Here is a 24,275-nt window from a genome sequence, read left to right as displayed (position 1 = left end):
GTAACGCATTCCAGTGTTTCACCACCCTCCTAGTGAAAACGTTTTTCCTAATATCCAGCCTAAACCTCCCCCACTGCAACTTGAGACCATTACTCGTTGTTCTGTCATCCGCTACCACTGAGAACAGTCTAGACCCATCCTCTTTGGAACCCCCTTTCAGGTAGTTGAAAGCAGCTATCAAATCCCCCCTCATTCTTCTCTTCCGCAGACTAAACAATCCCAGTTCCCTCAGCCTCTCCTCATAAGTCATGTGTTCCAGTCCCCTAATCATTTTTGTTGCCCTCCGCTGGACGCTTTCCAATTTTTCCACATCCTTCTTGTAGTGTGGGGCCCAAAACTGGACACAGTACTCCAGATGAGGCCTCACCAATGTCAAATAGAGGGGAACCATCACGTCCCTCAATCTGCTGGCAATGCCCCTACTTATACATCCCAAAATGCCATTGGCCTTCTTGGCAACAAGGGCACACTGTTGACGCATATCCAGCTTCTTGTCCACTGTAACCCCTAGGTCCTTTTCTGCAGAACTGCTGCCGAGCCGTTCGGTTCCTAGTCTGTAGCGGTGCATGGGGTTCTTCCGTCCTAAGTGCAGGATTCTGCATTTGTCCTTGTTGAACTTCATCAGATTTCTTTTGGCCCAATCCTCTAATTTGTCTAGGGCCCTCTGTATCCTATCCCTACCCTCCAGCGTATCTACCTCTCCTCCCAGTTTAGTCTCATCTGCAAACTTGCTGAGGGTGCAATCCACACCATCCTCCAGATCATTTATGAAGATATTGAACAAAACCGGCCCAAGGACCGACCCTTGGGGCACTCCACTTGATACCGGCTGCCAACTAGACATAGAGCCATTGATCACTACCCGTTGAGCCCGACAATCTAGCCAACTTTCTATCCACCTTATAGTCCATTCATCCAGGCTTGAATTCGATCGTCTTTGTCACTTGCCTTGGGATCCTTTCCAGTTTCTCTACATCCTTTCTATACACTGGTGACCAAAATTTTGCACAGTATTCAAACCAACGTCTAACCAACGCTGAGTAGAGCGATACTATCACTTCCCATGACTTGCCTCTGTTAATGCAACGTAAAATTGCATTTGCTTTTTTTGCAACAGCATCACATTACTGACTCATGTTGAGGTTGTGATCCACCACAACTCCCAGATCCTTCTCAGCCATGCTGCTGCCAAGGCAGTTTTCCCCCATTCTGTATTTGGTTTTTCTTTCCTAATTGTAGCACCTTAGATTTGTCTTTGTTGAATTTCATCTTGGCTATCGCCCAGTTCTCCAATTTTTCAAGATCACTTTGAATTTTAGCTCTATCCTCTAGAGTATTAGCAACCCGCTTAGTTTTGTGTCATGTGCAAACTTGATCAGTCTGCTCTCTATGCCTACATCTGGGTCATTAATATTGATATTAAACATCACCAGACCCAGAACAGACCCCTGTGGAACCCCACTTGAGCCCACCCTCAATCCAACATCAGTCCATTAATAGTTACTCTGTTTGCAGTTGGTTAACCAATTATGTATCCACTTAATTGTAGTTCTGTCAAGCCTGCATTTCTCCATCTTATCAGAATGTCATGGGGGACTGTCAGAGGCCTTGCTGAAGTCCAGGTATATTATGTCTACTGCATTCCCCCATCCACCAAATCAGTTACCCTATCAAAGAAGGAAATCAAGGTGGTTTGGCATGCTTTGTTCTTGGTAAATCCATCTTGGCTGCTAGTGATTATCTCTTCATCTTCCAGATATTCGCAAATTAAATATTTTATACATTGTTCTAGTTGCTTCCCAGGTGTTGAAGTCAGGCTGACTGATCTATCGTTCACCGACTCCTCCTTTTTCCCCCTTTTAAAGATTGGCACAATGTTAGCCCTTCTTCAATCTTCGGGGACCTCTGCTGTCATCCATGAGTTTGTAAATATTGCCAGTGGCTCTGAGATTTCTTCAGCTAATTCCTTCAGTACCCTTGGGTGAATAGCATTTGACCCTGCTGATTTGAATTCATTCAAATTAGTCACAACATATATCACATCTACTGCATTCCCCTATCCACTAGGCCAGGTACTCCATAAAAGAAGGAAATTAGGTTGGCTTGGCATGATTTTTTCTTGACAAATCCATGCTAGGTTTTCCTTATAACCCTATTATCCTCTATAGTGCTTACAAACTGATTGCTTAATAATTGTTTCATTATCTTTCCAGGTATCAAAGTCAGACTGTCTAGTTTATACATTCCCTGGGTTTGCTTTTAAAGAAAGAGGTACTATGTTTGTCCTTCTCCAGTCCTCAGTGTGAGGCTGGGTGAAATTTGGCTTGCAATATTGGCATTGATGAATCAACTGTTTATTAAATTTCCTTGTGGGTTTTTTAAATTCCTGTTTTTCAAATGACCTGGAAATGGTTTTCCCTACTATCAGTACTTGCTATAATGCACTTACTTTTCAGGACCTTGTCTCCATGGGGACTGGAGAGTGAAATCTGCCGTCTGTTCAGGCCTTGTTAGTCCCCACTGGTTTTTTGTGCCTTCTTGATAGGCCTGAAGTATAAACCAGACAGTGGAAATAGCTAGTACCAAGGAGACTGTCAGGGTTCCCTCCCCACTCTGAACTCTGGGGTACAGATGTGGGGACCCGCATGAAAGACCTCCTAAGCTTATTTCTACCAGCTTAGGTTAAAAGCTTCCTCAAGGCACGAATTCTTCCTAGTCCTTGGATGGTATGCTGCTACCACCAAGTGAGTTAGACAAAGATTCAGGAAAAGGACCACTTGGAGTTCCTGTTTCCCCAAAATATCCCCCCAAGCCCCTTCACTCCCTTTCCTGGGGAGGCTTGTGAATAATATACCAACCAAATAGGTAAACAAGGTGAGCACAGACCAGACCCTTGGGTTTTTAGGACACTAAAAACCAATCAAGTTCTTAAAAACAGAACTTTATTATAAAGAAAAAAAGTAAAAGAAGCACCTCTGTGAAATCCGGATGGAAGGTAAATTTACAGGATAATAAAATTTAAAACACAGAGGATTCCCCTCTAGGCAAAACTTTAAAGTTACAAAAAACAGGAATAAGCCTCCCTCTTAACACAGGGAAAATTCACAAGCTAAAACAAAAGATAAGCTAACGCATTTCCTTGCTATTACTTACAATTTTTGTAATCTTGGATGCTTATTTCAGAGATGTTTTTTCCTGCCCTGGTCCCTCTCTGTCTGAGAGAGAGGACACAAAGAGAACCCAAAACAAAACCATCCCCACAGATTTGAAAGGATCTTCTTCCCTTATTGGTCCTTTTGGTCAGGTGCCAGCCAGGTTATTTGAGTGTCTTAACCCCTTACAGGTAAGGGAGGGATTTTATGCTACCCTTAGCTGTATGTTTATGACAAAGCCAAAGCAAGATTTGGCCTTAGCTTATTTTCATCCATGAGATTCTAAGCAATATGCTTCTTATTCAGAATCAGTGAGGAGGCTCAGGAAGGAGGAGGAGGATTAATTTGTTGATTTTTCCCACATCATATTGGTTTCCCGCTAACTGGTAGCGATCTGGGTTTTCAAGCTTCCATATGGGGATTGCCACTAAGGGCAGCTCTCATCCTGGTGTAGTCCTATGCTGCAAGACAGGGACTAGCTTGGCACACGATTCCAGGGATGTGATCTTCGACACCCTGAAATTCTGGAACTACTGCGGGTCATTCCAGGTCTGCATAACAATCAGTTCCCCTCATTCAGTGCATGTTGAAAATGTTACTGCTGCAATTTCAGCCACTCTGCAAATAGATCACAAGAGTGCATGCACCACTTTCAAATGCAAGTTCTCCGGCCACGTGCAGCCACCATGGAGTCATCCCCAGTACCACAGGATTGTACGTTCTGTCCTAAGAATAGACAAGCATGCCACATTCCTCGCCCACGTTGGCAGTAAGCAGTTCGGAAGTGGTGCAGGTGAGTGGTGAATTATAGGAAAGACAATAGGGAATTCTGGCTTTTGCATGCCCAGGGTGAAGAACTTCCTTCTGTTTCTCTATTCTAGTAATAAACTCTAATGCACCCTAGACCAGGCATCTTTAAGAGTGAGAAGCCTAATCTTTGCATTGTTGCTTTGCCTTGCTGGCTACTTTAGGATGATTACCCAGAGGTGGAGACCCTTTGGCTGATGACCAGAGCCTGGAATACAGGAATATTTCAGTACAGTGTTGGTAAATACAAGGAGGCTGAGCACTGGTGTGGGCTGGGTATGCGCTTTCTGAATCACCTGAGATCCCTGAAGAGCAGCTACGAAAGCCAGGTGAGTGTGAGCTGAAGGCAGGGGGGCGAAAAGCATAGAAGGAACTGCTCCAAAGGGAAATGGACAAGGCAGAAGTCACTAGATGCTTAAGCAACACGAGCTATTGTGGGTCTAAGCCTGGAATTGTGTTCCAGAGCTGCAGCTTCAACTGTCTAAACCCAAGGGGAAGAGAGGACACAATGGATGTGGCCCACAGGCAGAAAGAGGAATTTATAGTCCTGATACTAGTGAGCTTGTGCAAGCAGCTGAGTGGAGGTATTTTTCAGCTCAGCTGTGAGCAAACCTTTGGCTCTATGCTGGCTTCTCCTTGTGCAGGGTGGCCAAATTGCAGCCCGCGCACTATATGCTGCCACAGCATTCTACAGTGGGACATATTTCATAGACGTGGGAGGCATGAAAAGTTCAGATCCCAGCATGCAGTGTGGCTGGCTGCTCAGATAAAGATGGAGACACTAGTTATTGCTGCAGGTTGCACTACTCTATCCATGATGAGGCCAGCTGCCCTCTGCTCCATTTTAGGCACAGCTTTGGACAAGCTCCCAGAGTGACCCTCACTGAGGCAAAGCTTGTGTGCTGCCATGGTGGGGTGTTGCATTCAGTATGAGGGGCCATAGGAGTCTTAGGATCAGGGCAGAAACTGTTAGGGAAAAGAATAAATGTTTGAACATGAGAGGTAGGGGAGAAAAACTTGGGTAAAGTTCTCTGACAGGTGTTGTACAGGAGCTCAGATTGGATGATCACAATGGTCTCTTCCCCATTCACTGCATCCCCAAGCAGTTACCAATCTTTTTTAATAAGATTGCTGATCACTTAACTGAGCCTCTTACCACAGTACTGGGAACCGGCAATCTAACCCATCACACTCATGCAGCTACACGCACTGAAACATTAGAAGCACTACAACTGAAAATGGCAGTAGACAGATGGAGAGGACATTCTGCAAAAAGGCAGGTGCTTTAACTAATTAAAAAGAAAACAAAAGGATTTTCTATACACACAAGTAGCACCAGTATCACTAACAGTGGGATGGTGCACTGATCTAATTAAACCAGGGTGACTGAGTGTGTAGATGCTTACATTTTTGCTCTAAGCCAGGTTTAAACTAAACTGAACCGCCATAAGCCTGGCATTAAGTGATGTAACTAAATTGCGGCAGCATCCCACCTTTAGAGAAACCAGGGCTACTTCTGGATGCAGACCAGGCATGGCTCTGCAGGGCAGGACACTTCAATGATCAGCCCTCTGTAGAAAGCTGTATAGCTTTTCTTAGCCCTTTACCACGCACGTTTCTTTCTGCTGCTCTATTACTTTTGGGTCCATTGTCCTTAGGGCTGCCCATCCCTACTGCAGGAATTTATAGACTGGATAATGTGTGCAGTCATCATGCATTATCTTACACACACCCCTACACTGGCTCTAGTTTAACACTGATTGGTTGTGGGCTGGTCAGTAGTTTTTGTGCCCATTTAATTGTATCACTTTTTGAAACAGATACAATCCCTAGTGTGGGCTGCAGTTGTAAATATGGCTGTCGACTAATTGCAGTTAAATCAGGTGATTAACTCCACAAAATTAATTGATTAAAAAATTAATCACAATTAATTACAGTTTTAATCACGCTGTTAAATGCGAATCCCAGTAGAATCCCAATAGATATTTATTAAATATTTTTGGATGTTTTTCTACATTTTCAAATATACTGACTGCAGTTACAACACAGAATACAAAGTGTACGGTGCTCACTTTATATTGTTATTTTTTATTACAAATATTTGCAATGTAAAAATGATAAAAGAAATAGTATTTTTAATTCACCTCATACAAGTACTGTAGTGCAATCTCGTTATCGTGAAAGTGCAACTTACAAATGTAGATTTTTTTTTTTTGTTACATAACTACTCAAAAACAAAACAGTGTAAAACTTTATAGAGCCCCCAAGTCCACTCAGTCCTACTTCTTGTTCAGCCAACCGCTAAGACAAACAAATTTGTTTACATTTACAGGCGATAATGCTGCCCACTTATTTACAATGTCACCTGAAAGTGAGAACAGTTGTTCGCATGGCATTTTTGTAGCCAGCATTGCAAGGTATTTATATTCCAGATATGCTAAATGTTTGTATGCCCCTTCATGCTTCAGCCACCATTCCAGAGGACATGCTTCCATGCTGATGACGCTCGTTAAAAAAATGTGTTAATTAAATTTGTGACTGAACTCCTTGGGAGAGAATTGTATGCCTCCTGCTCCGTTTTACCTGCATTCTGCCATATATTTCACGTTATAGCAGTCTCAGATGACGACCCAGCACATGTTCATTTTAAGAACACTTTCACTGTAGATTTGACAAAATGCAAAGATGGCACTATTGTGAGATTTCTAAGGATTGATACAGCACTCGACCCAAGGTTTAAGACTCTGAAGTGCCTTCCAAAATCTGAGAGAGGGACGAAGTGTGGAGCACATGCTTTCAGATGTCTTAAAAGAGCAACACTCCGACGTTAACCTGAAACACCAAAAAAAAAAAAAAAAAAAAAAAAAAAAATCAACCTTCTGCTGGTGGCATCTGACTCAGCCTTTTCATATGCCTTGGTCTGCATTGCTTTGAGTCGTTATCGAGCATAACCCGACATCAGTATGGATGCATGTCCTCATGAAGGGACATCTGAATCTTTTGTGCCTCTGGCATGTAAATATTTTGCGATGCCTGCTACAACAGTGCCATGCGAACACCTGTTTTCACTTCCAGGTGACACTGTAAACAAGAAGTGGGCAGCATTATCTCCTGCAAATGTAAACATACTTTTTTATCTGAGCAATTGGTTGAACAAGAAGTAGGACTGAGTGGACTTGTGGGATCTGAAGTTTTATACTGTTTTGTTTTTGAATGCAGTTATTTTTTTGTACATAATTCTACATTTGTAAGTTCAACTTTCATGATAGAGAGACTGCATTATAGTACTTGTAATGGGGGAATTCAAAAATACTATTTTTTTTTACAGTGCAAATATTTGTAATCAAAAATAAAGTGAGCAGTGCACATTTTGTATTCTGTGTTGTAATTGAGATCAATATACTTAAAAATGTAGAAAACATCCAAAATATTTAAATAAATGGTATTCTGTTATTGTTTAACAGCACAATTTTTTTTTTAATCACTTGACAGCCCTAGTTGAAAGTTATTTTCCATTGTATAAATGAGGGGTGGGCTGCACTGATTTCTAAACAGATATAGTTACATTGGTTAAAAAACCAACTATATATACACCAGTGTGTAGTTCAGGTCATAGGGACAAGCTCTGACCCCTGCCCCTTCCCCTCTAATTGAATGGCAGCGCTTTGTTTTTCTTTATCCGCTCAGAGGACTGTTGGTGATTCTATTCCCCAGATGACTGGTCTTTATAGTGAGGTGCTGGATAAGTTGGACAGAGCAAAAGGGTTCCTTCCAAATGAAGACCACCACTAGGTGCAGCAAGCCAGGAGGATGGCACCCCGTAAACATTCAGCTGGATAGCAGAGGCTGCTAGCCATTCAGCGATTGCTGGGACCAGCATCCAGGTCCTGCTCCTGTTGGCCATTTTAAAGCTATGTACTTTTAAGGAAGTTTTTATGGGCGAGATGTAACTGTTTCCCGTCAGGGACTTGTATTCATGCTATAGAGCTATGTAACGGTAAGAAGCTGAGTCGTAACTTAATGAGATGGGGCTGCTGTTGTACAGCCAGGCTAGTTTAAATGTTTAAAGGTTGGAAGTAGCAATGTGACCAATAAAAGGGTTCCAGCACCATGTGCATCTTGTGGCTGCCACAGTTGTCTTCCTACATAAATATTTACTGGGTTGTTTAGTTTTCAGTCCATTTCAGTATGGTCAGGCATTTAGAACTGCTGGCCAGGATTGCAACTATCAATCACTTTGTTATAATAAAGAGAATAGGTGGTTCGCTCACACTGTCACACACAAAATGCTAAAGCTCTGGCTAGTGCTGCTGTTTATAAGCTGCTAAATATAACATACTGAGTTAGTCACCGTTCACCCTTAACCTCCCCAAAAGCAGTACACAGGCTGGATACTCTACCCACAGCCAAATGGATTGGGTGAGCAGACACCACCCCACCAGCTAAAATTTAATAGGACTAATACAGCCTTACCTAAAGAGCGTGGTGCAGCCTCTGTTTAACAGGCAGCGGTATCGCTCAGTAAAACTGGTGTACAGCCGCCATTTCAAAAAAGCAAATAGAATGCTGGAGGTGGTCACACACAGAACTGAAACCATTGGTTACATGCTCACTTAAAGCAGCTTGAGTTGTGATTACCTTCTAAGAGACAGCCGAGTGGGGAAGGAGAGAACCTTCGGGGATACACTGTCAATATATTTCAGCCAGGGCGGCCCTCGAGTAAGCAGACATGAGAAACTATCAAGTGGGCATTTCATGGGGGGTGGCCCACAGAGTTGTAGCCTCATTCATCTGCATGCACTGCAACTGCTCTTCATTATGTTAGGGACCACTGGGTTGACAAGGGTAGGGGGTAGTTGCAGTACACTGCTGCACCTCATGCTGAGCTAGGAGTTGGCACTCAAGTCGTCTCAAGATTTGGACCACTCACTCTACCCCAAATGCCCATGAGGGACAGTGATTTTTTTCAAGGGAATCTGAGAAAACGTGTGGATTTTAGAGCACTTTACTATAGTATTGCTACTACCACTTAGAAAAGATCACTCCAGCTTTACTGAAGGGGTCAGCTTTGCTGCTATTCAGAAGGAAAGCTGAGAATCAGCGTCACAGTGCAACACTGGCAGATGACTTAGTTCAGCTGGACGTGCACAAGATCAGCAGCTGGTGCTTAACTCCCACACCAGTGCACAATTGGCAGACCACAAGGAAAATGGCCAAGTCCAGGCAACACTGCATGCCCCCCTGCAATTGTTAAGTGCTGTATGAAAGGGCTTTATTAGCAGAGCCCTTGCTCATGGTCGGAGATGCTCCTGAATGTAAAAAGAAGGCTGCCATGTTACTCTGTGTAGTTAAAGTATTATTTCTGTAGGCCTGACATAACAGGGTGCCTGTTCCCACTCAAGCATTCTTCTTCCCTCACTCCTCCCCCCCACTGCAGCATTCACAGAAACCGACTTACATTATATACATTGCACTAGAAGCTTTTCAGTATGGCTCAGGTCAGCAGCGAGAGGCTTTGTTTCAACGCTAGTTAGTCAGAATTGAATTTACATAGTAGACTTAGACAGAAGAATTACTTACCCTAAAGTGACTGATATGTTGTAGTCAGTATGGATCCACCTCTTGTATGTGAGACCTGAATTTCTTTGAATAGCAGTAGTTGTTGGGGGGCTGCACATGTGCCCTGTGCTGTCTCATGCTCCCTATGAAGGCAGAAAGGGCAGAGTGACTGACCCCTCATCAGTTCCCTTGCAGTTCAAAGCCTGTAGTAGTTGTGAACTTGGAATAATGACGATGGAGGGTGAGTTTTTGGATATGCACTGACATCTGGAAGAATCACAGGTACCTTAGAATAAGGAACCATCCCTTTGAGTATGTGTCAGTGTGGAGCTGGGGAGCATGGATCAGTGTTCATGTCGTGCTCCCTGTCAGTACCTGGCCCAGGCCAGGGAAGCTAATGATCCAACCAGCAGACCAAATTCGGTGATGAATCCTGGTCACATGCCACCTGAGGCACGTTGCGCATACACTAAGAAGGTGTGAAATTCACTGTTGGAGACTGGCAAATATTCCTCCCTGATGGTGAGAGTGGAGTTCTAGCCATATCAGTCAAACAACAATTGGAGTATTGCCCTGCCAAATAGGCATTTGCCCAGGTAGCCATGTCAAGGGCAATGTTCAACAAAATTCAGTGAGTTACTCCAAGCTGCAGCTTTACCGACCTGAGAGGTTGGACTGTTCCTGAAGCAAGTGGTCGACATCCTGTGCCCTGCTGGAGAGCACCTTGATGTTTGGCGGGACAGGCTCATCAGTCAGCTAATAGCAGATGGACATACGCTGTGAGATCAAGTTGGAGATTCTCTGTGAAAAGACTGCGTGACTGGAAATAGCCACAAAGAGGCAGGGAGAAAGCAAGAAAGGCTTGGTCCAATCCAGGTATTATAGCAAAGCCCTGCTGACGTCCAGAGTCTGCAGCTTCTTCTCGGTATCAAGAGTGCGTCATGAAGACTGACACAGTGAGCGACTGGTTCAGGTGAAAGTCAGACCATCTCAGGGATGACCTTGGGATGTGTCCTGACCATTACTGTGTCCCTACAGAAGGACATAACCCGTCTAACCTGAGGGCAAGACTGAAGGAGGACCTTAAGGCATTTCAATACTGTTTGATGAGAGACAGTTTCGTGACTGTATCAATGTGTGGCACACTGATATTGCTGCTAGGTTGACCTTGAGAGTGTTAAATGCCAATCCATCCTGTTTTAGTAGCAGCATATAATCAAGGATTGTCAGTGTATATTCCTGTACTAGGTCCATGTTCTTTTGGACCACCCGTGTGGAAAAATCTGTTCCATTTGGAGAGGTAAATCTTCTTGGCGGATGGACTTCCTGCTTTGGATGAGAATTTTCTAAATGTCTCTCTTTTAGTTGTGGCCAGTCAGCCAGCATCAAAACAGTCAGATGCAGTGACTGCGGGTCTAGGTACAGGAGTTGACCTTAGTTTTGGGATATTACATCTAGATGGACAGCTATCTCCCAGCCAATGTGGCAGCCTGAAGCAGGGCTGATGGCCAAAGCTATCTCGGCCAGTAAGGGACTATCAGGATGACTTTAGTTTTGTCATGCCTGATCTTGTATACTATTTTAGAGATCTGGGCAATTGGTAGGAAGGGATATATGTATCCTTGAAACCACCGAAGGAGAAAATTATCTGGCAACAAGACTAGGCTCATGCTTCTGCTTGAGCAGAAGTTTAAAGGACAATTCCCCCCACCTCTGCTCTTCCATGATAGACCTTAGCTGCCTGACGGAGCCGTTCAGTAACCAGTTGTGAATGGTCACTGCATGTCTACTTGAGAAATCTGCTCAGTCACTGCTGACCCCTGGTACATGTAGAGCCTGCAGGGTTAACCTGTGTTGGTGACACTGCTTCCAGAGCTTGATGGCTTCCTGACAAAGAGGGAATGCTTGAGTGCTTCTTTGTTTGTTTACATGGTGAAGTGCAGCCATGTCAATCAGAATTTGCATTGTGGAGTTTTGCAGAACAGGTGGAAATGCTAGCCAGGCTGGGCTGATGGCTGTCAACTCCAGACATTCGTGTGTAGCTGTTACTTGTTCTGAGACAACTTCTTGTAGCTGCAGCTGGTTCAGGTGGGCATCTGTGATAAGTGTCAGTTGGGGTGGGGGCAGAGAAAGGAACCACCTTTCCATTCATTTACTGGGTCTAGCCACCAAGCGAGCTCTTGTAGGACTTGAGGCAGGACCGTTACCCTTCTGTTCATGTTGTGTTCGGATGGGAAGACCTTTACACCATAGAGTAATTAAGCTGTGGAGCTTGCTGCCACGCGGTATTATTGGGACGGAGCATTCAGTACAATTCAAGAAAGACTTCAACACTTGTATGGTATCTGCATTTACAGCAGGCTTGGATATGTTTGTAAGCTATGTGACTACCCACGCTTCAGGACATGAGCCAACCACTAACAGCCCGACTGAGGAAGGAACCTCTACCATGTCATGCTATTTCGTTACTTGTCTTTCCTGAGGCTTTTACGCCTGAAGGATCAGGTATATACACCACTGTCAGAGACCAGACTAGAGGGACTATTGATCTTTTCAGTCTGACAATCACTAATATGCTAACTAAACAAAAAATTAAGTATGTGGACAATAACCTGAGACTCGTCAGTAAACTACCTCGTGCTTTCTGCTACCAGTTCTTCAAAAGCCACTTTATTTCTGCATCTCCAGCTTCTGAAAGGAAAACTGCCAGGCAAGAGCTTTCAATCACTCCAACTAAATCAAAACTCAGTTATTCAATTACACTGTATTAGAAATAACCGTACAAGAAGCCGCTTCTTTAAAAAATGGCTTATGAGCTAGTAGAATGGGGAAAGTTCAGCTCATCTACATGACCTGGAAATTAGCTCTCTCTAACTTTTTATAAGTTACAATTTAACAAGTTAAACCAACCATTAAATTAGGTCAATTTTTTTTTTTAAATTAAGCTTTACTTTGAAACCCTAATTTCCAGTCCTTTGATATGGGAGCAGATTTTTTTTTTTTTTTTGGATTCTGAGGCTAGGCCTGCGACCGGGATTGTAAATTGATGCACCATTAAAATTGTAGCCTCTCCCCATGAGAGCAGATAACCCATTCACACACGGAATGAGCACGCTGGGAATTTCAAAAATAGGTTTTTACTACATTTAGTAAAGACAACTCCATCCCCAACATTTTACTTCAATGTAACTGTGTCACTATAACTTCTGCCTGTCAATATTGTACAAATAGCATGTTTGACTAAGTTAAATTTTAGTATGACCCTCTCCCTCAGCTTCATATTCCTATCAGTGAAAAACAAGCCACTTCCCCTCCTTTTCAGTATAGGCAGGACCAGATGCAGCAGGGATTTCATAAAGGCACATAATTTCCACTGATAAAAAGTGGTACAGCTAATTCCCCACATGGCATGAGAATCTGTGGCCTGCAAGCAAGCAAGGGGCTTTGGTCCAGCTGTGTTGGCTGAATATATTATGATGCAGTGGCATTGGTAAAGCTGCAGAGGGGGCCTTCTTGTTGCTATAGTCACTAATCTAAACCCAACAACTGCTCTTTTTCAGGATTGGTCTTTAGGGGCCACCCCCTCCCACCTGGAACCCTAAACATTTTCAGGCTTTGGCATGTTGAGCGTAACCCTTCGGTTCACTGCAGCCCAGCTAGACTAAACTCAGGTGCCAGGATCAACCTCCAAATGGCAGGGATTCACTACACAATAAAAGGCTTTTACAAGAAGGTTTCTGAGTCAGAGTTCATTGCAACTCTCTGTTTATTAAAAATATATGTCTCCTTGGAAGAAACACTGGTAACCAACTAGTGTCATGACTGATTGGATACTTTCACCTATGCCATGGAGTACACTGGCCTTTTTCTCCATGTGACTAGAAGAGAGGGAGACAGGCTCTTACAAGAAAGTAAAGGAACTAGAACCTTGTGACTAGCATCTTAGGTACTTGCTCCTATTTCACTTATGCCAGCTCTCCAGAGAATGGGGCTTGTGGCATCCAGAGCAGAACCAACAGAGCAGGCAGTAGCTATAAATACTAGACATCGGTCCATGGCCAGAATCTCCTCCCATTGAGAGACTCTAGCTCAACAGCAGTCCTCCCTCCTTTACCGCCACTTCTTAACAGCAGTAGTGCCGTCAATGAGCTTTGCAGCGTTGGTTTAGTCTCGCAGGATTGCCAAATCCCTTTTGGTCTCCAGCGACTGACAGCTGCCACCGAAGGAATAGCTTCTCACTTGCCAGAATGCACCTCTACAAACTTACAGCGGTCCTCGCTCATATTTAAAACTGAGGCCACTGCACAAAGCACACTGACACAAACAGCTGTCTATCACCTCAGGGAGTGGACAGCATTAGTACGGTGTTGTCTAGCTGGAAACAGCAGTGGTCTGATCCTATTAGGTTAGGTCAGCAACCTTGGTTTCCTTCTGTAGCATCCAACTGTCACCACATGGAAAGGAGGAAGACATACCTGCTCACATTTTTATGGTGACCTCCGTTGCTCTGGTAGACAGGAATGTGACATGGAGAATGTTTACATTTTTCCCTGCAGAGGAGAGGGCTCTTGCACTAGAATTAGGGATACTTGAAAAACAAAATCTAGATTGGAAAATCCACAAATCCTTTTGGAAGCTCTTTTTCCTGAGGTGGAGCCATATTCGAATGCACACACCTGAGCTTCTCAAAAGCAGCAGCCTCTCAGTCCAAGGAAGACTACCTGTCTGTGGTCTTACACCACTCACCTGGTCACAAGATCTCTTGATAAAACAGCATAATGGTACAATTCTGTCTGTATTTCCACACCCAACAGACTGCAAAGCTAAGACTTTCTGAAAGTGGATCCCAAACTTCAGAACAGGCTTTATGCAGACACTTGTCAGTAGTAGAAATATTAAACAGAAGAGGTGAACAAGCACTGTCTGCCAAGCTCTGAGTCCCAGGGACTCAGGAAGGGGCACTGCTGCATTGCATGCACAGCTGCTCCACAGCGAAGGTCCTCACCCCTTGCAGGGGAAATGGCAGTTTTCACGGTTACTAAAATTCTGAACTCTGTATTAAATTCCATTATTCATTTGGGAAGATGTGAGCTTCCATCCCAGGGACAGCTGTGGTCTTCTTCCAGCAGCAGAGGGGAATTCCAGTGTGCTTCCATGAGGAAGACTGGAATTCCCTCACCATATAACATACCCAATTCAAATCCAGTCTAAGGGCCCCAGGGAGACCAGATGGATGGCATTTGCTGCATCCACATTGAAGTGTTCTGGCAGCAGCACAGATCAGCTGGCTTGCTCATTCCATATGGTCTGTAGATTATTTCCTAACTATGACACCCTGGGTCTGGATTCTATTTACAAGGTAACCATCTTAAAAAATAAGTTAAAAAAATGGATTTTATACCCACAGGTCATTATTAACATGAGAAAATTCTAATAAAAAAGCTGACACAACACCACAATATGGTTTTGGTTTAACATCTGCTTAAAAAAATAGAACAAAAAGGAAACCTCTCATGCAAACACATTAGGTGGTGTGTAAAACGATGTGCAATTTAATAACGTCTTATCCGTTCTCTCTCGCTCTGCAACCTCCTGCTCAGCCTGGGTCTCCGTTTCACTCAGATCAGCGGCTACAGGTTATTCTGGACCCTTGGCCCCCCCCCTACATGCACACAGCATCCCAGTTCCTCTGATCTACCCCAAAGATCTGGGCTTTGGTTCTCAGAAACCTGACCAGATATGAGAAGCATCCGAAGCATCCAGTACCGTTTCAATCTCTTCTTGACCAGAGTGGGACTTCCCGTGCCCAGTGACTGGGATACAATAATTCAAAAGATCCTTGCAATAATATAGTACCATTTTAGGAGGTCCCTCAGGTTTTCTAGTCCACATATATATAATATATATATAATATCTTTATGTATTATATATAAATTACATATACAGATAAATAAAATGCTTTCTGTTGTACTGTTCAGAGCTACAAGGCAGTGACACATGCTTGGAGAAATGCCCCCGGAAGCTCCAGTCCTAGCTTATTTTCAAAAAATCCATTGTTTCAGTCGTTCTTTACATAAGTCCTCAGCCGCCTCCTCCCATCTCGCTTCTTGGGTTAAGTTTTAATAATAATAAAAAACGACTTGAATGGGATCTCATCTGTCTCTAATGGAGCAGCGGGAAGGTCCATGCAGGAATGGTGGGGACAGTCACGTGGTAAGCGAGATTGATTCATCCCAACAAAAAGAAACAGGACTAGAAAACTCAATCTTGCGACGATCTAAAAAAGGGGGCGGGAGAAGTATTCGTGTCCCCCCCCTTTGGGGCATAGGTGAGGGAGGGATTTCAGACATCTGCTCACAAGGAAGTTGATGGGGGAAGTCTTCAGAGTTTCTCAGAGGATGGGACCCAGATGTAGTGCCCAGACTGGTCCTCAATGATCTGTTTGATTTTGTTGTATATCTCTTCCAGAGAGTCTCCTTGTACAATGGCTAAAAGGGGAAAGAACAAGCCAGTCAGTCAACATCAGGCAGCACTGCCCCACACCTGCACGGGCTGTGTTCAAGTCCTTGCCCGGCTAGGGGAGCAAGCCAGCCAGAGGGATGGGAGGGGACGGTGTGGCAGAGCTGCCGGCAGACCCGAGCGAATCCTGTAAGTAGTTCTGGATTTGCACTAGGTGAACAGCAGGCAAACAGGGACATGGAGATTTAAGGATACAGAGTACCTCCAAGCAGATTAATTCTAGGGAGAGCTCATGCTGATCTCAGGTTGGCATATTCTCATGTGAACAAAGTACCAACTAGTGTCTCAACAATGGGCTGGGAATCAACTTTTCAGACAATTTCATTAAAACACACTAGGTACAGGGCCTTTGGGAGCTCAGTGTCCATTACTTCATCCACCTTTGAGCAGGAGCTGCAGGCACTTTCATAAAGAGGGACTCAGTACAGCTTCCAGCAGGTCCAGGGACCTAGTTTAGTTTCCAGCTCCCAAGGGGAGAAGTTCTTGGGGCTTCCTGGGAGAGGATTCCCCAGCCAAGCACATCTCACTGCCCAAAAGTTTCAAGTTCACAGCATGTGTTTTCCCTTTTGCAATCCCATTTTATTTCTCTGATATCACCCTAGGGGATCACAACCCCTCCCTGTTGTTGTTACCTTCACTTAACTGTAGGTGATTGGTTTTGCCGTTTTGAGTTGGACTCAACGCTTAATGAAACCAGGCAGATTTGGCTTTTTCTCTCCTCAGAACTCATTTGCTCCAGGCCCCAGATCATTTTGTTGCTTTTTGTTAGACTCCTCACAGTTTGTCAATTTTTCTGGCTCCCACGTCACACCAGAGCCCTACAGACAGGCAGCCCATCCCCCCTCCACGATCCATGACACGAGGCCTTTCTACATGCAGCCCAGAATCACAGTGGCTCTTTTGCAGCCATCTTACATTTCAAAATAATCTAATCTGCTCTCCCTTATTGCTGCAGGGCTCACTCTGCCATTCCCGCTCCCCAGGGTTCCCCTGCCCAGCAGAATCCCATTCCATTATTTCCTGCCCATGTTTCCAGCCTCCTGGAATGTCACCCGGGAATGTCACCCATGTGCTGCTCACCCTGTCTCCATGATCACTAAATAAGGTCTGCCTAACCCCAGCCTCTGCTGCTCCCAAAGAGGCACCTCTCTCTCCTTGAGATGCTCCCAGTTATCGGCACCCTGTTTATGGGTTTTACCCAAGTTTTCAGCTCAATGAGCCAATCTGAACTTATTTTTTGCATGAAACTAACTGTTGGTAGCAAATAAAGACACAGTGTGCCTTGCCTACATTTCCCCCAGCTGTTGGCATGAGCGTATCAAAAAACAACCCCAAAAGCACTGGGAATTCCTTGGGCTTCTCCTGCTCACCTTTGTGAAAGGACAATATTCTGGGGAGGGTTTTAACCTCCCAGTAACTGGCCCATTCTACCCTGAACTCCTCCTCTGCCAGGTGTTTTGGCTGAGAAAGTTCTTGGGTAGCAGTCAGGCATACGAAATGGCAACTGGTGGGATCACTCCTTTCCTGTCAAGCTGGTAACCCGTTTGCTCCCCTTCAACCTTGGTGCCTCCAAAGCTGCCCATTATTTTCCAGAAATAATTGTGTGGTACAGCATGTCCACTATTTTCCTTAACGCGTGAGAACACCTGCTGCGCTGGGCAGCTGATCTGTGGAGGCACAAGTTGCCAAGTACTCCCTTACTGGCCCTTCAGCAAATGCTCCTGCTCTTCCTGAGCAGCCAAGCTGCCATGCTTTTCTTGAAGACAGACTGTAAAAAGCAGTTCAGTCTTCACCCGCCAAGTCCTAATTTCATCCTTCAACTCTTTTAAATGGTCCTTCTCTCTCTAGTGCTCCCTGCCCTCGTGCTGAAATCCATGGTCCCATGCAGCCCTTCAGCAGCATTTGTAAGTCTTGCTTGTTTAGTGGCCCCCTTTCTCCTTGCTGCCTTCAGCATTTCAGAGAATCCTGTATGGCTGCCTCCCTCTGCGTCTCCAGGGCAGGTTTGCCATTACCTCCGGATAGCTGAAGGACCCCTTCATGAAGCCACATTCACAGACTCGTATCCATTTCTTGCTTCTTTTGTTTTCGGAGGGGCAGGACAATTTCCCATGACCCTGACAGCAAGGTGGTGCTGATGGGGTCATTCCTGCCCATCCAGGACTCTTACCTGTAAAATACTCTCCAAACTCCTGCTCCAGTTTCATGGCTTTGTCAAAGACCTTGTTGGCTTGTTCATACGTCTGTCTTCGGTTCATCTCCCTGCCAGGCATGGATGAGAACAGTCTGAATGTGTTTCTTTTTACTTAAAACAAGCCAAAAGCTACTGCCACCACCAGTGCTGGGAACCCTCCATGCATCGGTGAGCTAGGCCTTGTGCAGCCCCTACAGAGTTCTGTTGCAAGAGACTGGGTAACGTATCTAACTTCACATGCTCTCTTGCTGCCCTATGCAATACAGCTCCAGCTCCAGCAATTCCTTCCAGCACCAACATCTTCACCCAAAAAACAGAAGTATGCTGGGAAGCCCAGGCAATCCCCAGCCTTCTGCTGCAGTCCATGTGACCCCAGAACCTTGTAGTGCAAACTAGCAGAGGGCACAGAGGAGTCACAGTTTTACAGAGATTCCATGGGTTGGATATAATTCGCAAAAGGATGGTGTCTGAGGTCTCTGTAGAGAGCCAATAGCCCACTGGTCATCAATCACTGTGAAATGGATGGATGGATCGTATTTAAGGAGTTGTGTGTCTATACTGAAAATTATGTTTTTAAGAGACAGGTAACCAGGAGGTGACATGTTTCGGACAGGTTCCTTTAAGGCACGGGGTAACAGATGCTTATCTCCTTATCTTGCCATTGTGTCTGCCAATTTAGGCCTATTTGCACACGGAGCCAGATGCTGATGAAGAGATTTCACAATCCACCAGAAAGGAGTGTACAGAGAAAAGACTGTCAGCAGGGGGTGTCCTGCTTAGAAATAAGGGCAGTGGATTGTTCTATCTGGAGGTGCAGACAGGCACCTGGGATCTTTCATCAAAGAGGCAAGCTGACAGTGTGACTTGTTTAAGACCCTAGCAAAGCCTGAGTGTAAAACACTGGAAGGACTTTGAGTGACCATTGCTCTGTAAGAGAGAAAAGCAGCTAGTGCCGTAAGTGTAGGTTCTAGAATGCACATTATGATTTACTTTTATAGATAACACTTGTTTCCAATACTTCTGCTGCGGTCACTGAGCGTCTCCCAAACAGCAGAGGCGTTAAGAACGCCCGTCACTGGTCAGGACAGCCTTGCAGTGAGAGAAGCGCCTTTTAAATCCCAGGGAGCCCGGCATCCCTGAGCAAAATAAGCAAAAATAGGCAAAGATTTTATATCTATAAAATACTTTTAAAAAATTGAAAAAAAGGGAACAACTGTTCCAAGAACTATAAAACACTACCAAAGAACTAACTATATACTAACTGCTAAATTCACCATTAAAGAGAACATGCACCCAGTAGACATGGTCAGACTGAGGGCTGTTCGTCCACGCAGCCCTTTATACTTTCCACACAGGGCACAAGGGTGTGGGGGCATTGCTAGCAAAAATCTCTGATGCAAGGTACAGGCGCCCCTGAAGCAGAGCACCCACAGGACACTAGTTGAAGGACAGATTTCATGATTTCAAGGAAAGGAAGGAGTGAGAGCAGCAGAATAAGCACAAAGGACAAACTCAGACAACTGGTAGATAAGGTCCCATGGGAAAAAAAATCTAAAGGGACAAAGGAGTTGAGGAGAGCTGGCAGTTTATCAAGGAGACAATATTTAAGGCACAACAGCAGGCTATCCCAATGGGAAGGAAAGACAGAAAAAATAGGAGAAGGTCATGATGACTCCATCAGGAGCTCTCTAATGACCTGAAAAGAGGAATCCTACAAAAACTGGAAACACGGATGAAGAGTACAAAAGAATAGCACAAACCTGTAGCGACAAAATCAGAAAGGCTAAAGCACAAAATGAGTTACACCTAGCAAGGGACATAAAAGGCAGAAAAAAGAGTTTCTTTAAATACATTAGGAGCAAAGAAAGGTGAAGGAAAGTGTAAGTTCTCTACTTAATGGGTAAAGAGAGCTAACAAAGGATGTGAAGAAAGCCGAGGTATTAATTGCCTATTTTGATTCAGTCTTCACTAAAAAGGTAAACTACAACCAGATAATTAACACAATTAATATTAAAAACAATGGAGAAGGAACAAGACAAAATAGGAAAAGATCAGGTTAAAGAATATTTAGATAAGCTAGCTGTATTCAAGTCAGCAGGGCCTGATGAAATTCACTCAAGGGTACTTTAGGAACCAGCTAAAGCAAACTTGGAACCATTTGCAATTATCTTCTAGAACTCATGGTGGACTTGTGAGATCCCAGACGACCGAAGAAGGGCAAACATAGTACCTGTCTTTAAAAGGGGGAACAAAGAGGACCCAGGGAAGTATAGAGTAGTCAATGACCTTATCTTCGATACCGGGGTATATACTATAACAAATCGATTTGTAAGCACCTAGACAATTATGGGGTTATATTATCAAGAACAAATCATGCTAAACCAACCTAATTTCCTCTGATGGGGTACCTGGCCTAGTGGATAGGGGAAAGCAGTACAAGTGATATATCCTGATTTTAGTAAGACACTTGGCACACTCTCTCAGATGACACTCTCAAAAGCAAACTAGGGAAATGTGGTATAAATGAAATTAAATATAAGATAGGTGTACAACTGGTTGAAACACCGCATTCAATGGTTCACTGTCAAACTGGGAGGGACATATGCAGTGGAGTCCTGCAAGGGTCAGCCCTGGGTCTGGTACTATTCAATATTTTCATTAATGACTTTGATAATGGAGAGTAAAATATGCTCATAAAAATCTGCAGATGACACCAAGTGTGGAGGGGCTGCAAGCACTTTGAAGGACAGGATTAGAATTCAAAAGGACCGTTGCAAATTGGAGAACTAGTTTGAAATCAACAAGAAAAATTCAGTAAAGAAAAGTGTAAAGTATTACACTTCGGAAGGAAAAACCAAATGGACAATTACAAAATAGTTATAACTGGGTAGGTGGTATCACTGCTGAAAAGGATCTGGGGGTTGGATCACTAATTGAACACAAGTCAATGTGATGTGGTTGTGAAAAAAGCTAAGATCATAAGAAAGACATGGTAAGTAACTGGCCTGGATTACATGGCTCTGTGAGACCTTAACTGGAGTACTCTACCCAGTTTTGGGCACAATACCTTAAAAAAATGTGGACAAATTAGAGAGTGTCCAGAGTAGAGCAACAAAATGATAAAAGGGCTAGAAAACCTGATCTGTGAAGAAAGGTTGAACAAACTGGGTTTGTTTAGTCTTAAGAAAAGATGACTAATGGAGATCCTGGTAACAATCTTCAAATATGCGAAGGGATATTACAAAGAGGACGGAGATCAATTGTTCTCCATGTCCATCGGTTAAGTAGCGATGGTCTTAAACTGCAGCAAGGAAAATTTCAGAAAAACTTTCAGAATGTACAAACATAAAGATGGCTGTACTTAGTCAGACCAATGGTCCATCTAGTCCAGTATCCTGTCTTCTGAGAGTAGCTGGTGCCAGATACTTCAGAGGGAATGAACACAACAGGGCAATTTATTGAGTGGTCCATCCCATCATCCAGTCCCAACTTCTGGGAGTCAGAGACTAGGGACACCCAGAGCATGGAGTCGCATCCTTGACCATCTTGGGCTAATAGCCATTGATTGAGCTATCCTCCATGAATTTATCCAATTCTTTTGTGAATTATACTTTTATTGAATTATACAAGTTATAGTTTTGGCCTTCACATCCCCTGGCAAGGAGTTCCACAGGTTGACTGTGCTTTGAGTGAAGTACTTCCTTATGTTTGTTGTAAACTGTTGCCTATTGAATCCATTGGTGACCCCTTGTTCATGTGTTATGAGGAGGAGAAAATGACCCTTCCTGATTCACTGTCTCCACACCAGTCATGACTGTATAGACCTCCATCACACCCCTCTGAGCCATCTCATTTCTGAGCTGCACAGCCCCAAGCTTTTAATCTCTCCTCATACGGAAGCTGTTCCATACCCCTCATCATTTTTGTTGCCCTTCTCTGCACCTTTTCCACATCTAATATATCTTTTTTGAGATGGGGCGCAGAGATCTACATGCAGGATTCAAGATGTGGGCGTACCATGGATTTATAGAGAGGCAATATGACATTTTCGTTTTATTCTCGATCCCTTTCCTATTGGTTCCTAATATTCTGTTCGCTTTTTTGATTGCTGCTGCACATTGAACAGATGTTTTCAGAGAACCGTCCACAATGACTCCACGATCTCTTTCTTGAGTGGTAACAGCTAGTTTAGACCCCATCATTGTGTATGTATAATTGGGATTATGTTTTCCAATGTGCATTACTTCACGTTTATCTACACTAAATTTCATCTGCCATTTTGTTGCCTAGTCACTCCGTTCTGTGAGATCCCTTTGTAACTTTTTGCAGTCAGCTTTGAACTTAACTATTTTGAGTAATTTTGTATTGTCTGCAAACTTTGCCACCTCACTGTTTACCCCTTTTTCCAGATCATTTATGAACATGTTGAATAGGACTGGTCCCAGGACTGGGGGACACCGCTGTTTACCTCTCTCCACTGAGAAAACTTTCTAATTCAGAGGATAGTTAAGTTCTGGAATAGGATCCCAAGGAAAGTCATGGAATCCCTTCATTGGAGATTTTTAACAACAGGTTGGACAAACACCTGTCAAGGATGCTCTTAAGTATCTCTGGTCCTGCCTCAGTGCTGGGGGCTGGACTAGATGACCTCTTGTGGTACCTTCCAGCCTGACATTTCTGTGATTCTATGACCGCGACAGTAGCAGCCTTTCCCCCACCCCTTTTCTGAATTAGAAGCAGCAGGAGTGCAGGCTCCTGGTCCCTGCAGCTAGCACACCCAAGGGGTAGGTGGCAAATATGCACTTACATGAGAGCTTCAATGGATTTTGGCTTGATGAAAATGGCAATAGAGTAAAGTTGTGCTTGTTGCAACCTCTTGATGGCGTTGCCAGACACGTCCAGGATGCAGTGCTTCCCCTGGCAGGGCACAAGAGGGGACCAGCGTCATTCAGTCACACCTACCTCTGGCTTTCCCTCTCTGAAAGCAGCCTGGAGCAGGAGGACGAGGGATGGAATATGCCAAACCCCAGCATGGGCCCCCAACTTGGGCAGGTGGCAGCACCCAGGAGAAGGGACGGGGGCTTCTTTTCAACATTCAGGACATTGTTTACAAACCAGCAATGGGCTCTGTCATGCTCTGAGCACAGAGCGTTTCTGTTGTTCTACCCACTGCAAAGAACCCTTGCATCAGTGCTTGTGAAGATACAGCAGGCACTGGTGCTGCTAATGGTGGCCTTGGTAGCCCAGTGGCTTAGGAGGCCTGAGTTCTGCAGAACTCCTGCCTGGGGAGGGGGGGTGGGTTTAGCGGCAGAGCACTGGGCAGTCTGGGGTTCTGGAACCAGACCACATGGCTTGGCAGGAATCCCTGTCCAATTGGCTCTTGCTGCACATACAGTTACATAGACAATGGATGCAGGCGCGAGAGGGTCAGAAATCATTTGGGTGAGCTGTGGGCTTCCCTGGAGCAGTGTCACTGCCTCCACATTTACACTCACTCTCTCTGCAACTGCCCGCACCGACTGGATACTGGTCCCATAGAGATTGTCATTGAACTGCCCAGCCTCTATGAACTTGTTGTCCTGAATATCTTTCTCCATCTGTTCTCGGGATACAACAAAGTGATAGTCCTGCCCATCCACCTCATTCTCACGCCGAGGCCTGGTAGTGTCTGAAAGAGAGGGGGGCTTCATGAGACAGAGCCCACTGCAACCAGGCACCTTCCCTCCTCCAAAGCTCAGCCCGCACCGACAGCAACCCTACCTTGCCTCTCTTCACCACCACATGGCTCAGATGCAGCAGGCAGGAGAAACGGCGGCTGCCCAGAGCTGCACTGGGTCACTAACTCACAACCCCAGAGACACACACAAACACCAACACTTACGTGGCACACAGGAGCCAAACTTGTGTGGAAACTCGGAGATGAGGTCATCGTTGACTCGGTCTTTCATTGGCCCCAGGATGATCACTGGCCTCGCATAGTGAACTGGAAACAAGAAAAGCCACAACCCTGAGGCTGAGTCTCTGATCCCAGTAGCTGCTCCCACACT

The 24,275-nt window shown here is 44.6% G+C and overlaps 2 protein-coding genes across 10 annotated transcripts in view; one reads left to right on the top strand and one right to left on the bottom strand.

The window, feature by feature from the left end:
- Positions 1-8,099, top strand: part of TEX11 (testis expressed 11) — a 134,340-nt gene extending 126,241 nt beyond the window's left edge. The window contains exons 28-29 of the mRNA XM_074962808.1: positions 4,124-4,288; positions 7,674-8,099. Coding sequence (XP_074818909.1) covers positions 4,124-4,288; positions 7,674-7,751 — 243 coding nt within the window. The 3' untranslated portion in view covers positions 7,752-8,099. The remainder of the gene's footprint in view (positions 1-4,123; positions 4,289-7,673) is intronic.
- Positions 8,100-15,097: 6,998 nt separating this feature from the next.
- DLG3 (discs large MAGUK scaffold protein 3) overlaps positions 15,098-24,275 on the bottom strand; it is a 174,369-nt gene continuing 165,191 nt past the window's right edge. For all 9 annotated transcript variants that reach the window (XM_074962798.1, XM_074962799.1, XM_074962800.1 and 6 more), the window contains 5 exons: positions 24,110-24,211; positions 23,724-23,896; positions 23,036-23,145; positions 18,205-18,296; positions 15,098-16,006 (listed from right to left, as the gene is read on the bottom strand). In XM_074962798.1, the coding sequence (XP_074818899.1) occupies positions 15,900-16,006; positions 18,205-18,296; positions 23,036-23,145; positions 23,724-23,896; positions 24,110-24,211 (584 nt within the window). In that variant the 3' untranslated portion in view covers positions 15,098-15,899. The remainder of the gene's footprint in view (positions 16,007-18,204; positions 18,297-23,035; positions 23,146-23,723; positions 23,897-24,109; positions 24,212-24,275) is intronic.

This window comes from Natator depressus, chromosome 9 (genome assembly GCF_965152275.1).
Source record: "Natator depressus isolate rNatDep1 chromosome 9, rNatDep2.hap1, whole genome shotgun sequence".
In the NCBI taxonomy this organism is placed as follows: domain Eukaryota; kingdom Metazoa; phylum Chordata; order Testudines; family Cheloniidae; genus Natator; species Natator depressus.
Note: the sequence above shows the minus strand (reverse complement) of the source record. Positions and strands in the feature narration are given on the sequence as shown.